The sequence below is a fragment of the Sciurus vulgaris genome, assembly GCF_902686455.1.
Source record: "Sciurus vulgaris genome assembly, chromosome: 10".
NCBI lineage: Eukaryota > Metazoa > Chordata > Mammalia > Rodentia > Sciuridae > Sciurus > Sciurus vulgaris.
The window spans coordinates 4,912,687-4,931,083 of record NC_136470.1 but is presented as its reverse complement, the minus strand read 5'-3'; the positions used below and the strand labels follow the sequence as shown (position 1 = coordinate 4,931,083).

General features: G+C 45.5%; 1 protein-coding gene across 1 annotated transcript in view; it reads right to left on the bottom strand.

Annotated features, from left to right (window-relative positions):
* DSCAM (DS cell adhesion molecule) overlaps positions 1–18,397 on the bottom strand; it is a 738,606-nt gene that overhangs the window by 219,410 nt on the left and 500,799 nt on the right. The window contains exon 9 of the mRNA XM_079155833.1: positions 13,934–14,212. Coding sequence (XP_079011959.1) covers positions 13,934–14,212 — 279 coding nt within the window. The remainder of the gene's footprint in view (positions 1–13,933; positions 14,213–18,397) is intronic.

Genomic DNA, 18,397 nt, shown 5'->3' with positions numbered 1-18,397 from the left:
ATTCGGCTCTATTGAGGTAGCTGGTGAGTGGGGGAGATGTGCGTGGGACAGCGTTGCTGTTCTCCCCGAGGGTACTCAGCCAGGATGGTGACTGGTCAGTCTAGGTGAGACTTCACTGGACACTAGAACCCAGTGGTCTCCCCTCACTGTGATCCAAGGACCCAGTCCCACCTGTCACTCTGCCTTCACCTTCCCCCTCTAACTAAACAGGGCACACAGGTCTTCTTGCTGTCGTATGGACACACTCAACTCACTCCTGACTCAGGGTGTCTCTTGATGGCCCTTGATGGTCCCTCTGCCTGGAACTCACTTCCTGCGGATCCCTGGGACACACTCCCACACTTTCATCAAGTCTCTACTCAAAAATCTTTTCAGAAAAGCGACCCTGTCCATCGTATCTGCAGCACTATTTCTGTCCCTCTGTCTCTCAGTCATCTCACCACATGTGGTTTACCCAGAACTTGTGGACACGGGCATGGTTGGTCAGTTGGTGCATTACCTCTTCCCTCCATTAGAAGCTGGGCTCATGGGCCAGGGCCTGCGATGCTCTGTTTCGATCATCCTGGTATCCCTACCTTGCAGAACAACATCAATTGTAAAATAACTGAATGATAACTATTTGCTGAATGAAGTAAAGGGACAGCATGAATACGACATCAGAAATTGGGCCAATAAATGTAGTAATAAGAAAGTGGTTTCATATAAGTTTTATGTTTTAATTTTTCGTGTCAACTGAGGGTTGACTACAGCCTTTCAGACTGTGTTTGTTTCCTTGGGTGACAGCTCACCACTAAAGCCCAGAAACCACAGGCCAGACATAAGATGCAAAGTGTGTGAGAAATCAGCTCCGGAATCACAGCCAGCAGGCACGTGTGTGCAGCCTCCTGTCCTTGGTGCAGAGCCAAGAGGAGGCAGAGCCTGGGGCACCAATGCCAAGATCACCCAGGCGGGATGACGTCACTGAGATCATCGGTCCACTGTTACCGCAAGCCTTGAGGCCCCTACGTAAGAGCTAAGGTAATTTTCTTCTTTATTATATTCCCTTATGACAACAGCTAATTTACTTAAAATTAAATATTTATAAATCTTCCTGATGACCCAGTCTATTACAAATGTGCTAAGCTTTACGGTGACCCAAGGTTGGAAGAGCAAAGTGAGGGCCAGCCTCCCTCAGGCCCATTCAGCTGCCCCTCAGTTCCGAGTCTTAGTTGGCACCTCCGCCTCCGACCGCCACTCATTCCAACTCCTGGAAAACAACCTGCTTCGAAAACAACCTGCACTTGTCCCCGCCTGGGTGCCAAGGCCTCCTGCTCGTTCTTCACCTCACGCTCGGCTTCTTTCACGGCCTGTCCGTGGGCTGTGCCCTCTGACAAGGTCCCAAGCCAGGCGGATGGATGTGAGTGGAAGAAGGAAGAGGCGGAGGGAGGAGCGAGGAGGGGAGTCGCCCCCACCAAGCGCCCACTTTGTACGAAGCACCATGGGAACTACAGGAATTATGTTGTCTAACCTCAGACGGCCCTTAGGTGCCACAAGTGGGTATGAGGAGCTGGCAAGGGGCTTATCACAGGGTCACCTAGTGTCCAGGCTGACCAGGGTGCAGCCTCTAAGCCTTGCTGGTGCCCTTCAACCTCAGCAAAGAGGCCTGGGGGCTTCTGTCCTCCCTTTCCTTGTTCATTACACGGGAGCCATCGGAGGGTTGGGCTGCTGTCCTGGTGCTGTGGCCTGGACGACTCTTAGCTACTTCAGCTCTCACTACTCCTATTTGACAGACAAGGAAACTGAGGTTCAGGGAAATAAATCGAGTTCCCACGGTCGCACCGGAAATGAACGAGCAGCAGTTGGACCGGGTCCTCTTGCCGAGAGCCCTCCCCTTGCTCTGTGCCCGCCGTCCCCCTGAAGCCTGCTGCATGTCAGGGCTGGCGGGGCCCACCCCCTCCCACAGGCGACAGCGACACTGATGTCTCCTTTATCAGAGTTCCTGTGCCTTGTAATTAACAGCCTGCCACTCTGGGACTCCCGGACACCCTCACTGTGACAGGCCCTTCAAGGCCTCCCAACTTCACCTCCTGTTTCCATTTTCCCCAAGCTATATCTCAGTCCCCCAACTTCAAAGCATCCAAGGCAGGAACATTCCTTAATTCCAGTTAAAGATTAAAATAACCCCATGGAGCTGTCTGCTACATTTTTGTTATTTCATGTGGATTGTGTTTCCCCAACTATATCTTCATTTTCTTTTTTTGACCCTCAACACAATAGTTTATTTATTTATTTTTGGAATAGGTGACTTCAAAATTCTAAGAAACACTCAATCCAAAGCATATTGTTTAAAAACAACTATTGATTACTTAGCATGATAAAGAACACCTATTTCAAATCAGTAGGAATATCTCTCCACAAAACACTAGCGACATTCTCTTTCTTTTTCATGAATGAAATGACAGATGGTTCCAAAGGTAATGGCTCAGTTCATGGTCTGCAGGGTGGACGCTCTTTATTGGAAGCGGCAATGGTAAACAGTAAGAGTCTTAATTTCACCTAACAATTCGACTTGATCTTCCTCAGTCTACACCTGATAAAGTGGTGATAAAAATCACCAACGTGGCCACTCACATTAAAAGTCAATATTCTGTGAGCAGCCGCCTGGGCTGCAGCTATGGTTGTAAAGGGAGAGGCCTCCCACAACAGGAACTAACCACAGGGACAAAAGCTCCCTGTCCCAATTATTGTGAACCAAGGGCAAATGATACGGGTGACCAGGAAGACGGCTGTGGTTTGACGCAACCCCACCCCTGCCACCAAATGCCTAACACAGTCCTTGTCTAGCAGCTCAGGCAGGGTTCATCACCAAATGCAAAAAACATCTTGCAAACTGGCCCCCTCTGTCATTCTTGCAGTTATAGCCTCAGCTGCAGTCCTCAGCAAAGCCTCCACTCTGCACCTCTGCCCCTGGGTCTCACTTTATTTCAGTGTGTGACTCATTGTGCTATGAACCACGTGGTCTTTCTGTTTAAGATCCCCTAATAGACTCCCATGACCTACTGACTTCTTTCCTAGGACACAGACCTTTGTCATGCGAAGCAGAGTTAGTTCTTAGTTCTGCAGGGTCATGCTTCCGCATGGAACCACACCCTTGCATGCACAGGTAAATCAGCACCTTCTCCTCTCTCCCGTCTAGCTGCCCGCAACAGACCTTCTTCCGATGCTTCGTCTCCTCCCAGTCTTCTCTTCTAGTTGCTTTATTGCCTAACCCGTCAACACGCCCCCTTCCCCACCTCCATCCCTAGTATAAGTAAGGGTACTCTCCTTCCCTCTTGTCAGGGCCCTGCAGCCTCTCATACTGCTGTGTGATCTGTCACCTGTCTCTCTCGCTCTGGACTAGGAGCTCTTGATGGGATGAAATGTACTTTCATCACGCCAGTGATCGGCCCAGGACCTGGCAGTTAGGAAGGCGTGCTCAGTACATTGTTGCTTGGTGAGGAAATAAGGGAGAAATAGAGGAATAAAGAACAGGAAGATGTAGGAATCTGAGAGCACAAGAGAATATATTTCTAACTTCCCACCGATGTTTTAAAGAGTTACAGCTCAGCTTTTCTTTTTCTTTTCTCTTTTAGCAAGTAAAACAAGAAAATCACTGGGAAGTTTTGAGAAAACAAAATAAAGATGATTACAGATACAGACTTCAAAAAAGAGAATGCTACTCTGCAGAGTCAGGAGTGCGTAGCCTCCTTAGCCAGTCCCTTCATTTTAATCACATTTTGCTCACCGAAATGAAAAGGAGGCCAGAGAAAGTTGCTTGTGACCCAACTTACAAGTTATTTAAAGGTGACTGGGTTTCTGAAATCAGAATGATACTATCGTGGAGGGGAGTTTCCTGCCAAACACATCAGTTAAACTTCAGTCAGCAGCTCAACTCCCTCCTATTCTTTCTCTAAAAATAACTTGGTTATTCTAGGCCCTTTTACTTTCTGCATACGTTTTAGAAGTTTTTGGAATTTCTATAACACAGATCACTGGGTTTCTGATTAGGGTTTTTCCATTTCTCAGCAATGTTTTGCAGTTTTTAGTGTATCTCATGCTAAATTTATCCCTGAATATTTGTTGTTTGGAAGAGTGTATTTTCATCTGCACATTCTTTTCCCTAGTATGTGGAAACACAGTTGCCTCGGTGTACTGACTGTACCTGTGGACTTGCTACAGTTGCTCATTGTTACACAATACACGTGTGGTAGGCTCCTTAACATTTTCTCCCTCTTCAACCTTACCATCTGCAAACGTAGGTCACTTTTGTACCTTCTTTTGCAAATGTTATACCTTACATTTATTTTTCTTGCTTAAGTGCAAAGGGTGTGACCTCTCAAATAACACTGAGTTGAAGTGTGACGGCAAACATGCCTGTCTTGCTCCCAGTCACGGGCTGAAGAGTGTTCAATGCATCTGTTTGTCACAGTGCCTTCCAGTATCCGGTGGCTATTCCCTGCTACTACTTGTTTGTGAGAGGTTTATAAAATCCGGAATAGATGTTAAACGATGAATTATTCCTTTCATTTATTCTATTCACTTGTATGGTTTTTCTGCTTTACTTTGTTGATATGGTGAATTCTACTACTTTTTAAATGTTAAACTAAGCTTGCATTCCTATGAAAAAGCCCACCTGCCCCTGATACATTATTCATTCTGCTTACTGCTAAGTCAATAAACTAATATTTTGTTAAATATTTTTGCATTTGTATTTGTGAGAAATAATAGTTTACATTTTTCTCTATGCAATATCTTTATCACTTAATTTGTTAGAATATACAATATCATAAACCTATTGGGAGACTGTTTCCTTCTCCTTTATTAGATAAGAGAGTTTTTGAAGTATGCTATTATCTTTCTCTTAAATGTTTGTTATAGTTTACAAATGAAGACCCTGGGCCTCCAATTGTTTTAGAGAGGTTTTTGATAGAAAACTCAGTTCCTATGATAGATGCATGGCCATTCATATTTTCCTTTCACCTTGTCTCTATTTTGATCATTTGTTTCTTTCAAATCATTGAACATTTGATCTAGCATGTCAAATATTGTGACATATGGTTGTCAATAATGTCATACACACACACACACACACACACACACACACACCTGCAGTGTTGGGAACTGATCCCTGGGCCTGATCTATAATAGGTTTTTGTTATCTTCTTAACTAATGTCGTTAGAGGTCATAGTGATATTTGTATCCATATCTGTTTCCTATTACTGCTATAATAAGTTACAAGAAACTTATAGCTATAAATATCACAAATTGTTCTCATTGTTTAGTTCAAAACGTATATTCCACAATTGTTGAGTGAAATATTCTATAACTATCAATCGTGTTATGTTGTTTGATATTGTTACTCAAGCTGCCATTCATACTAATTTTTTACTTATTCTTCCAATTACTGAGAAGGCATGTTGAACTTTCTATTTATCATTGACTACTTTTCTTTGTCTCTTCAGTCCCATTAGAGTTCTCATCATGCATTTTGAATTTCCATATATCAGATTTTGATGCTGTCAGTTTGTTTCTGGACTGTTCCCCAAAAGTCTCATGGGTTGAAGCCTTGTTTCTAGCTGGTGGTACTATTGGGAGATGTTGGAAATTTTAGAAAGTGGGACCTAATGTGGGTCCATAGAGTTATGCCTGAAAGTGTGCATCTTGTACCTGGACCCTTCCATTCCCTCTCTGCTTCCTGGCAAACAGGAAGTGAGTTATTATTCTCTGCCACACTCTTTCACCATAATGTACTGTCTCATCACAGGTTCAGATACAATGGAGCCAGGAACCATGGACTGAAAACTTTGAATCCATAAGCCAAAAGAAACAGCTCCTCCTTTAAATTTTTCTCTAGGTATTTTGTCAAAGCCATGGAAAGCTGACTAACACAGAAAATTGCTGCCAAGAAGCAGGGTATTTGCTATGATTACACCTAATTATGTGGTTCCTAAGGCTTTGGAAGTGGTTTGCAGAGGGGATTTTGGAAAGGTTTAGAGATATGGGCTACAAAACCTCTAGAATGTTGTAAGTGGAGCTTAGTGGACAATTCTGGAATGAATTCAGAAGACCATAATTCTTAAAGAAATGTGGACATTTCAGATAGGAATGTGTGAAATTTCAGATAGGAATGTGTGAAATGTGTGAAATTTCAGATAGGAATGAGGACTTGGCTGGAAACTGAAATAGAGGCCAGTTTGTCTTACATTGTAGCAAATAATTTACCTACATTTTGTCCATTCCCTGGTCTTTATGAGAGGCTGAGTTTGAAGATGATGAATTAATTAACTAGTGAAGGAAATTTTAAGGCAGCACAGAATTTAGGCAGTGGCACAGGTATTACTGGTTTCTTTTAGTCAAATTTACATGAGAATTGAGAACAAAATGTAGAGCAGAAAGATTTGAAAAACTTGCATCCTGGTCAGAACGTGTGTGTGTGTGTGTGTGTGTGTGTGTGTGTGTGTGTGTGTGTGTGTTAAGTTAAGGTAGAGCCAAGGGTAGTACTGCTAAGGAAATTAATGCCATTAAAAATAAGCCAGGTGCTTTGCACCAGAAAAAATATTAAAGATGCCTCGAAAGCATCTCAGTATTTGACGAGACCCCACCCATCACAGACTCAAGGGTGTAAAACTCCTTTGAAAAGCTTTACTTTGAAAAGAGAGCACAAGGGCACCCTGCTCACACAGGGTCACCTAAGGAATTGGTTCCCTCAGAATTCACTTTCCTCTGTCCAGGCACTCAAAGATCAATGCAATAATGGTTCCAAGAGCTCAGGCTACTACTCCAGTCAGAAGCAGACCTTGATGTTGTCCATATGATAGTGGTTTTGCAGGAATAAAGAATTCAAGAGTTGTGGGGTCATGGTGGCTTCCACCAAGATTTCAAAAGAAGGTCTGGGAGGCCTTGAATGTATGAATGGCAGCTTGAGTAAGAATATCAAACAACATAACATAATGTGACAGGGTCAGAATTTCTGAAGGCAGCCCTTGAGAGCATGATGCATGAAGCTATGAGAGTAAAATCAAATTGAAATGGAGAGCCCAATAAATTAGAGATGCCTGGAACATGGAATGTCTGCCAAGGAAAGCCACAGGTAATGAGCAGAGTCAGCCCAAGAGAGAGTCATGTAGGCTAAAACTGGCAAGGCCAGATGGGTGAGGCTTCTCAAGACGTTTGGAGTCCACATCTAACCATTATATTCCCCAGATGCTGGAAATGAAGCTACATTGTTTAATGTTTGTCTTCCTGGGTTTGGGTCTTGTCCTTGTCCAATCGCTCCTTTCTGTGACCTAGTCCTTCCTTTTGGGATGGGATTGTTTGCCCTGTACCTTTCTCACCACTGTATGTTGAAAGTTTGTAATCCGGTTTTGATTTTTCAGGGATTAACAGCTAAGAGTTTGCTTTGCATCTCAGAGGAGACTTTGGACTTGAACTTTTAAGCAATGTTGGATCCGCTAAGATATGGGGACTCTTTGAGATGGAATAAATGCATCTGGTATAGGCATGAGACTTCGGGGACTAGGGCTTTAAAGTTGTAGTTTGGGGCTGGAATGCCTCCCAAGGTTCATGTGTTGCAAGCTTGGCCCTCAGCTGAGGAGCTAGTGGGAGGTGGGGGAACTTTAGTAGTGGGCCTAGTTGGAAGATGTGGGTCACTGAGGGCATGCTTTTGAAAGGTATATTTGTCTCTGGGCATTTTCCTTCTCTTTCTTTCTTCTTCCTGGCCACTTGAGGTAAGCGGCTTTGCTTCTCCATTGCCTTCCACCATGATGCTTTCCATCACCACAGAACCAATCATGGACTGAAATCTCATGAACCATGAGCCAAAATAAATCTCTATTCCTTTAAATCATTCTCAGGTATTTTTGTCACAGTGACCAAACACTAACACAGATGTCTTCTCAACGAATTGGCCTTGTGTCTTTATAACATACCCTTATTTGTTCATGCTAATATTCCCTGTCCTTAGATGGATTTTGTCTAATATTGACACAGCTCATCAAGATTTTTATGATTGAAATTTCATATCATTTTATTTTTAATCTATTTACGCCATTATATTAAACCATGTTTACTTTAGGCAGCATGCATTTGCATCTTACTTTTTGAATCACCCTGTGAATTTCTTTCAGTTTGTGTATTTAGTCCACTTGCATTTAAATAGTAACATAATTTTAACATCTACCTTTCTGTTCATTGTTCAAAGTATCTTCTTTGTTACTTTGTCTCTTTTCCTATTTTCTTTAATGGTTAGTTGTATGTGTTTTATCTCTCCTGTTGAAATAAAAACTGAATCACTTTCATTTTTTAGTTGATTTTTCTGGAGTGTACATTCTACATGTTTAACTACCAATGTCTATGGTCAAATAACACTGTTCCACTTCATGTACAATCTAAAAGAAATCTTGTAATAGTAAAACTCCATATTCTTCTTCTCATCCTTTGTGCCATTGATGTTGTCTTATTTTTGCATGTTATAGATGATAACATTGTTGTTATCATGATAAATTGTTACCTTGATAAATTATTGTTTACTCTTCTATTTTTTTTTTTTTTTTTTCGTGCTAGGGATTGAACCCAAGGCCATCTGCATATCAGGCAGGTACTCTACCACTGACCTAAAGCCCCAGGCCCTTTTATTTTATTTTGAGTCTCACTAAATTGCTGAGGGTCTTGTTAAGTTGCCCAAGCTGGCACTGAACTTGTGATTCTCCTGTCTCAGCCTCCCAAATCACTGAATCACTGGGATTACAGCTGTGAGTCACAATGCCCAGCTCCCTAAATGTCTTTAAGAAAATTAAAATGCAAATAAAGAGCCTTTAATATTCAGCAACAAGTTTGTCATACCCAGGGGTCTTCCTTTCTCATATAGATCAAAGTTTCCATCTGCAATCATTTTCTTTTAAGTTGACAAAAATTCTTTAATATGTATTATAGGTAAAACTTGTTAGCAATTAATTATCTCAACTTTGGTCTGAATGTCTTCATTTTATCCTCATTTCTGAAGCGTCTATGAATATATTTTGCTGGTTCTTAAGGCTTCGTTAGCACATTTTCTGCCCCTGCCCTTTCAGGACATTAAAGATGCTGTTCCGTTTGCCTCTGGCTTGCATTTTTGATGAAAAGTTATCTCACGTTTTCTCAACCCATTCCCCTGAACATGATGAGTCTAATTTCTCTGAGTGCTTTTTAATATTTTCTCTTTTTCATTTGTTTTTGATAATCTGACTATGATATGCCATGGCCTAGCTTCTCTGTGCTGGTCCTTCTCGGGTTTATTGAGCTTTGTGATGTGTAGATTTATGTTTTTATCACATTTGGAAACTTCCCCTTCATCAGGGTTCAAATACATTTTCCTTGCCCTTCCTCTTGAACTCTAATTTCATATATATACTGTAAAGGAGCCCTGTGGGGACTTCCGGAGGACTTTCTCTACAGCTCCCTCACCTCCAGGTCCCTGCCTTGTGACTGTCCAGTCTTTCCAGGAGAAGCTCTCTGTATATGTATGTGATATTGCCCCTCATTCACCAAAACATTGTCTAACAGTCTTCAGTCTTTTATGTCTTACTGCAGAAATTTAGATATTTTCTTTTGCCCTTTTTCAAGCTCAGGAATCTTCTGTTCTGCAACATTCAGTCTCTCATTAAATATACCCAGAGAGTTTCAGATATTACATTTTTCAGATCTCGAATTTCCTTTGGTTTTTTTAAAACACAGTTCACCTTGCTCTCCTTGCATTCCCTGTTTTTGCTCACTGAATCCTGGACAGTGTTTATGAGAGCTGCCTTCAGACATTGCCTGCTCATTTCAACGTCTGCTGCATCTATCAGAATGCTTGTTTCCATTGTTTTCTGCTTATGGTTCACATTTTCTTGCTTCTTCCTCACAGATTCAAGAGCATTTTATTACATTCAGGTCATTTGTGGATATACTATGCTCTTATCAGTCTGGATCTTTCTTTTTAAGTATTGTTAAATATTGTTCTTACTGACAATTTTCTGAAAAAGAAGTACCATCCTGACAAGCACCTCTCTAGGTTTTGTAGGACTGGCCTAGAGTAGCCCTAATCCCAGGGGTGAATTAGACCTCTCTTGGCGTGTGGCCTTTCTGAGATTGCAGCCTAGTTCCACTCTGTTCTGGCTAGTTGGAATCAAAACTCCAACATTCCCAAACACTGGGTCACCTTTGCTAGATTTCACGGATCTCATGCCTGTTCGTGTGAAACACAGTGGTCAGTTAATACTGTAAAGGAGCCCTGTGGGGACTTCCGGACGACTTTCTCTACAGCTCCCTCATCTCCAGGACCCTGCCTTCTGACGTCCAGTCTCCTCAGGAACTCTAAAATTCTACATGCTTTCCCTGCCCAGTAGGACCTCTGTTGCCTGCCTGGGCTCTGCACCCCTCTGCCACATTTTGGAAAACCATCCAAGCGAACTCCAGGAGCCTGGCTCCCTCCCCAGGGATCACAGCCTGTGCCGACCGCTGCACTGTCAGAATGTGGTTCTGCATATAATTTGTCCAGTTTTACTGTTGTCAGGATAGAAGGATAAATCCATTATCCATTCCACGAGAACAATTTTGTATTTATTTTACCCACCCATTGAAACACAGCTTTCCCTCTGCAGTTTCCAATCATTTCCACTGCTCCCACCTGGTGGAGCCCACGGGCGGTCATCGTACTACTTGGGCATCCTCCCCTGGTGCACAGACTCCACTCCAGTTCACTGGCCCAGGGCCTTGGATCCTGCAGCACCCTCCCCGTGGCCCTGCCCCACAACTGACCCTCTCTGCTGGCTTTCTCCTCTAAGCATCCAAGCTGCTGTTAAATGTCCAGCCTTAAACATGGCAGCTTCCTGCTCCCACATCCATTTCCATATTTATGCCTCTGCCAAGCAAATTCCTGAGAATGTGAACATTTGCAGTTCTGCATTCCTGCAGTGTCCACCTCTTGGTTTCCTTGAGCTCCTGTCCCCGGGTGCTCCCTGCATGCGTGCTGCTCTCCAAGGTACCAAGCTGCCTTCCTCTTCCCAAACCAATGCCTGTTCTCCGTTCACCAATTTCCTGCTTTCTGCAGGATCCGATACCCCTCAGTATCCTTCTTTCTCCATGTGCTTCCCGGTGGGCTTCCAGGGCCCCACATACCCAGGATTTTTCCCTTGCCCTCTGTTTCTTACTGATTCCTTTGACCTCGCCCGGAGCTGACTCCTGGAGCTGGCTAGGCCTGGGCCCTCCTGCTTCTCCCTACGTCATGCTCCGCCCTGCTGCCCTGCTGCCCTGCTGTGGTCCGGGAGTGTCCACCCCCCTGGCCATGCAGTGGACAGTGGGCTCCACTGCGGACCCCTGTCTCACTGCCGCATTCACCCTGCAGCAGGCTTCCTCCGTGTCACGCCCCAAGCCCCTGTGACCTCAGCCGCTTCTCATTACTGCTCTCCTTCCTGCCTTCCTCCCAGGAAGTGCTGATCAGGCCGGGGCTGCTCAAATAGCCTCTCAACTCTTCTTACCTCTGGCCCCGGCCATTCTTTACACAGCTGCTGCTGTGATAATTAAAAAGATAATCAGGCTATGCCACACCAGGTTAGAGTCACCAGTGGCCTCTCTGTGTGTGTAGGGGAAAAGGGACTTCCAAAATAACTGCATATTCAAATTGGGACAGAATCAACTGGGGATTTTACAAATTACTGATACAGGGTCCCCACTTCCAAAGAAGGTTCTTTAATTAATAAGGGCTGCGGCTTGAAAATCAGGCCTTCGTTAGAGCACCCCATGCCATGCCAATGTGTGGTGAAGTCTGAGGACCACTAACTGGTCTATTTGCCCTTAAGGTGCTTATCTGGGAGGGTAAGCACCAAGTCCCTGAATGTTCCTTTCCTGTCCTAAAACCTCGCCACACCTCAGCAGCTCTGGGAATAATTTCCCAGAGGACCAGGAGAGGAATCTACTCCCAAAGATGGTCATTTAATTGGTCTGGGTGGGGACCAGAAAACTTGCATCTGGGTTTGCTTTCCTCTCCCAGGGGATTCCACAGTGCCCCCAGCGGCTTGTCCCTGCTGGCTTCCCTCATGACAGCGACCTGTTTGTGAAGCAAGCTTCCTCACAGGTCTTTCCTGTCCACTCCACAGAAGCTCTTCTCAGAGCAATCGTATGGAGCTGTTAACCAGACTGGGATCTGCTGCGTGGTCCCAAATTGCAAGGCTCAATTTCAGACACCTGCCCACTGTCATGGTCAAATGTCGGGTGGCCTTTCCTCCAAGGGAAAGCAAGACGAAGAACCCCGCTTGCATTTTGATCTGTCATTTTTGTTCCCTGACCTGCTTCCTTCCCAGCAGATCATATTGAAGACAGGCTGATGTCATGTTTGGCCCTTCACAAACGGTCAGCAGTCGGTTCTGCTCCTAAGAGAATGCATGGGGACCAGAGACCAGGTTGGATCCCATTTTTATTTATATTCAAAAAAAGTAGGAAAAAAAAAAAAAAAACAAAACCCTCCCAGTTCTCATAAGCAAAAGTGGAAAGGAGAAAGAAAAAGGTCATGAGGATCTCCAATTCATATCTAATGGAAGATCAGGCTCTAGCCTTCCACTCTGGGAAATTCTTGGAAATATGAAGCGGGCTTCTCCACGTGACCTCCAGGTGTGCACCGTGCTCTCTGTGGGGAGGAGGTGGGAAGGGCATTGCTTTCCTTTCCGGTCAGACAGGAGGGAGCGGTGTGGAGGGAAGGACCGAGGAAGGACAGGGGATGCACCGCTCAGGGAAGAGTCTGCCTAGGACTCTTGATGATCTTGACATGACAGACATGGCTCTCCTAACAAAGTCAGGATGGGAATTTTAAAATGCGTTGTCGACACTGATGGAAACCTCTGATTTCATACAGTTGCCCTTGCAATGGGGAGGGAGGGACTCTGCTGAAGAATCACGGACTCAGAATATCCGCGCCTGGAGAGCTCAGGGAAACAGCAGCTCGATTCACAGACGCAGTGCATGCTTTACTGGCGTCAGATGAGGAAAGACTTGAAATGAGGCCCACGCTTACATCTGAGGGGTATAAGGCCACCGGCAGCATTTTCTACAAGTCACATGAGGATGTTTTAATTTTTTCCATAACTACAACCACATACTGCTTAATTTTAAAAATGTTGCAACAGCTTCCCCAAATGATGATAGACTTACTGGTAAACAGAAGAGGGGGGCAAAGAAAACTACATTTCTGAAACTAAATGGATATATTTGTAGCTACTATTTTATAGCTCTTCAGAAAAACTGTTTTCTTTTAAGAGCTATTTATCTAAAACAGTAAAAAGTATTAGAAGAATAAAATAAATATAAGGCAAGCACTAATAGACTTTGGTTTTCAAAAATAATAATGAGTTAGATGAGAGTCCTATTCCATGGATTAAATCCTATGACTCCACATTTTCAAGGACATATTTGTCAGCTGCCAGTTATTTGGAGCATCAGATTTGGAGCAAATAAAACCTTCACTTGGAAGTTCAGGCAATTCCTGTTTTTTTGTTTTTTTTTTTTAATTTAATTATTTTTTTTTATCTTTACGGAGTGCATTTTGATTCATTGCACACAAATGGGTACATCTCTTTGTTTCTAGGGTTGTGCACAATGTAGGTTCACACGAGTGTGTGATCATACGTGTGCACAGCGTCATGATGTCTGTCTATTCCATCCTTTATACCCGCTCCCTCTCATTTCCTTCTACATAATCTAAAGTTCCTCCATTCTTCTCTCGCCCCGCCCCAAACCAAAGGCGGAATATCTCCCCCGATAAGTGGATGGTGTTTAAGGCTGTGTTTCCTACGCGAGAAGCAGGCGTCTCTGGCCGCGCCATCTCTTCCCGTTCTCTGCAGACATCCCAGGACACGCCCGCTGAGCACCCTGGGTCCCCCAGCTGGTCCCGGGCCCCCCGCGTACCTCTGACGATCAGCTGGCTCTGGTGCTCCACAGCCGCCGCCTCGTTCCGGGCTATGCAGGTGTAGTTCCCGTTGTGCATGAGCGAGAGGTTGGAGATCCTCAAGGAGCTGGTGAAGTCGATGTTGTCGATGGTCACGCCCAGGCTGGCGGGGATGGGCCGGCCGTCCTTCTGCCAGGTGATGGTGATGGGTAGGTCCCCTGAGACCACCACACACGGGATGAAGACCCGCTGCCCGATGGAGAATCTTGGAAACTCAAAAGGTTGGATAAAAGGTGGAACTGGAAGAAAAAGAAGAAAGAAAAACGTAACAGGGGAAAGACAGAGGGAGCCGCGTCTCATCCCCCGTTCTCGTTCTCTTTCCTCCAAGGCCGTGCCTGGCATCGGATGATCCCGCTGCCCACAGGCATGAAGAGGTCTGCTCAGGAGGAGCCCCACCCGAGCTCTGTTTGGATTTCTGGATCATTCCAAATGAAAAGTACAGCTGGCTTTGCACCCCAACACCTGTGATTCACCTGATTCAATAACAACCAACTAATTACAAGTGATTAGTTAGCACTGCAGTATAAATACTCTGAAAGAGGGGTTTGGGTGTTTTCTCCAAGCTTTTAAAATGGACGGGTGCAGGGGAGACTTCTCTCCTGCCCTGCTCTTAGGAGCACTACGATGACCTCCGGCTTCTGCCCGCTGAGGGAACAGCTGCCAGGTCTATGTGAGGCTGTTTTCCATGCCCCACTGACAGCCACCGTGGGCCCGGACATCTGTGGGTGTCTGGCGTGTTTACCACTCGCCCTCATCTTACGCGCCGTCTGCCATCGTAAGTGAAGGATGGGTCCCTGCAAGCCGTCTGGGTGTGGCAGAGTGTTCCTCAGGCACTTAGGTGCTAGCCTTCCTCCTGGTGAGCCACAGACACACAGAGCTCCGTGTGCCTTACTTCCCAGTATATCCCTGCTTCTCCCTTCTGCTGCAGGACAGTCTTCTCAGGTGACCTCTGAGGGTGCGCGGGGCAATAAACTGGAGAGAGCGCCAGGGGAGCCGAGTCGAAGCCCCACTGCTAGGCCAGGGGCAGGCTACTCATGTGCTGCTACTCTTGGCTTTATGGGGTCATTCACAGCCTCATTTCGCAGATGAGGAAAGTGACATTCAAAGATGTCATTTAGTCCTTGCATGTAGAACTAGTTGGCTGTTCTATGAGGGCTCAAACCATGTCTGTTTGGCAGAGATTGGTGCCTTCATTGTTGATCTTTGTTGTGTTTTTGCACATATTTTTTAAAGAAATAGTTCATATTTATGCAGGGGCTTGGAAATGACTAAGGCAACAGACTAAGATTCTGAAGCATGTGAAAACCGAGCCTCAGCCAGTCGCTACACTGAGCGAGGCTATTACACAGCAAGAGGCCTGCAGGGTTTGCCCATTAATCAACCACAGACGCTCTGTCACCAACTCAGGAGAGACACAAGGGGTCCAGAGAAATCTAACCACGCACTGTTCATCAGGCCCTGGTGTGTGCGGGGCTGGGTGTGTGTGTGTGTGTGTGTGTGTGTGTGCGTGCGTGTGTGTGTGTGCTGGGTGTGTGTGTGTGTGTGTGTGTGCTAGGCTGGGTGTGTGTGCTGAGCTGGGTGTGTGTGCTGGGCTGGGTGTGTGTGCTGGGCTGGGTGTGTGTGTGTGTGTGCTGGTGTGTGTGTGCTGGGTGTGTGTGTTGGTGTGTGTGTGTGTGTATGTGTGCTGGGTGTGTGTGTTGGTGTGTGTATGTGCTGGGCTGGGAGTGTGTGCTGGGCTGGGTGTGTGTGTGCTGGGCTGGTTCTGTGAGTGCTGGGCTGGGTATGTGTGTGTGCGCGTGTGCTGGGGTGTGTGCCGGGCCTTTGGCAGGCAATGCCTGTCCAGCACTCTGACTCTTTAAATCTTGCCCGGGTGGCATGCATGTTCCAGTGTCCGCAGTATTGTTAATATTAGTGAGTCTCCACTTTCCATTGCATAGAAAGCACACTTCTTTGGCTTTTGCAGGCAGGAACCTGGCTGTGCTGACACAGGCCCTTCCCATGGGCCTGGCACTGCTGATCTGAACTGAGGATCGGTTTCCTTAGGTAAGACCACCTGGTCTTCAGTCCAGCTGAACCACTGATTGCAGTTGTCTGACCCTTTTCTGGGACCCCCCCTTCCCTGTTTGCAGAACAAGGAGGGCAGCCAGGCCCCCAGGGAGGTGACACAGGTGTCACAGACGCTTCTGTGTCTGAGGCAGATTCCTAGCACTGGGGCACCGCACCAGCCTTTAGCTGAGGAACCGAGTGGGAAGGCCCCCGGGCAGGGAAGCCTCGGTTTCTCTCTCCATTGCAATAGGAGGAAGAACTATGTACGGACCCACGTCCATTCCCCATGTCAAGAAAGCAAGGCTGGCCAGTCTTGACCTACATAGCAATGGCACGAGCGAGGGATGGACGATCGCCCAGTGAGGAGCGCACTTACAAGAGACTGTCAGCGACAGAGGAAGGGTGCGTGCGCACAGATCTTCAGGGACAGAGGGAAGGATCAGTTGCAGAAGGACTGTCCAAAACAAAACCCCAAACAAACCCCTGTGCTCTCCATATCTCCAAACAGTATTTGTATGTCATTGACATATTAAAAAATTCCAAGGAATGTAATTCCAGTTACATAAGCAAATTTCAGAAATTCAGCCTTAAAGCGGCGCTAGGAAGCAGGAAGTGCAGAGTCCCCAGAGCAGGGGAACCAGGGCCAGCCAGTGGACGCTCCCGCCATGCTGCCGGCCACCCAGAGGGTGGGCCTCACTCGAGCCCCTCAGTTTTTCAGAACTGATTTTCATGATATTATTAGTGCATATTAATTATACAAAATGAGTTTCTTTGTGACATTTTCATACATTCATATAGTATCACTTGTCCCATCCCCACCACCCTCTCTCACCTGCCCCCCAAGTTCCCCTTCCTTCACCAAATGTCCCTATTCTATTTCCATGGCCTGTTTTCAGCCGTTAGGACACTCTCCATTATGTGACTTCTTGGTCTAGAGCAGATGCAGAGACATCAGGCTTAGTCAGAAGCCAACAAGGGCAAGCTTGTGCTGGTGAGAAACCAGAGAGTCAGCACAAGACAGAAACCACGGTTCAGCTGGAACGATTGGAATGTTGAATACTAGAGCACACTGCCTGATAGCCCGTTCTTTTTCTTTCTGTAATTAGTGCAAAGTCATAAGACATAATTAAGATTGAATTGCAGGTGATGGCTAATATGTTAAAAGAAAAAAAGATATATTTAAAATTTAAAACATTTACAAAAAATGAGAACCTATCAAAATAGTTAAAATTAAAAATTACATGATTTCACTTAGCATAATAGTCTCCAGATCCATCCATTTCCTGACAAAAGTCATAAAGTCATTCTTTTTTATGGCTGAGCAGTATTCCATTGTGTATATATACCACATTTTCTTTACCCATTCATCTGTTAAAGGGCAGCTAGATGGGTTCCATAGCTTAGCTATGCTTGTATAAATATGTCAAAATATACTCCACTGTAATGTATAACTAAAAAGATCAAATAAAAAAGAGGAAATAACAATTTTAAAAAATGTTGCTTGATTAGAGAAATAGTGAGTACGAGAGACGCATTTTCCCAGAGTAACGTCATGGTCAGGTCCATCGGTACTTCACCACTGCATACCATCAGGGTGCTCATTGTCTAAGGTAAAGTTAATCTCTCTTCATTGCAGGTGGTGCCTCTCTTGCTTCCACTGAGTCACCAGTACTGTACAAAATGCTGAAAGTGTTGTTAAGGGTCCAAAATTTTACATTTTACATTCATGGGATATAAATTGGAGGGAGAAACTCTAGGATTTGGGGAGCTGAGCCACACACTCAAGAGAGCCTGCTTGTTTCATGTGACTCACTGTGGCCCTTAAAGGAGGCAGTTACCAAACCCGCTGTCGGCCAAGGCCTGTGATACCACAGGAGCAGGAGTCCTGAGAGTGACGTGCGCCGTTGACATGGCCTGTAAACTCTAAGAAGTACGGAGGTGCCCACTCAGTGTCACTCATTCCAGCTTGGGTATTTCGTAATGGTGAGGTCCTTCCCTGAAGCAGCCCAGAACCACCAGATACCGCCCAACGCCAGCCTGGACTCATTCTAAAGCCTTCTTACCCATGAACGTTGAATCAGGCTGCTCCTTACCTGCGTCTTTTTCCCACTACTAATGGTATGTTGTTTTCAGAGGGTGATAAAAGATTTCAAAATTTGTCCGCAGATAAGAGCTGTCGGGCACATTGGAAAACCGTGGGCTGGGTGTCCTCAGCCCTGAGCAGCGAGCAGCGCTGTCTTGATTCCACTTAGCATAATAGTCTCCAGATCCATCCATTCTCTTGAACTCGCTGATCTGTGTCCTCGCGTGTAGGGTGATGATGACTGAGAGCAGTGCCCGAGGTGTTGGCGGACAGCTGTTCGGCCACACACTGCTCA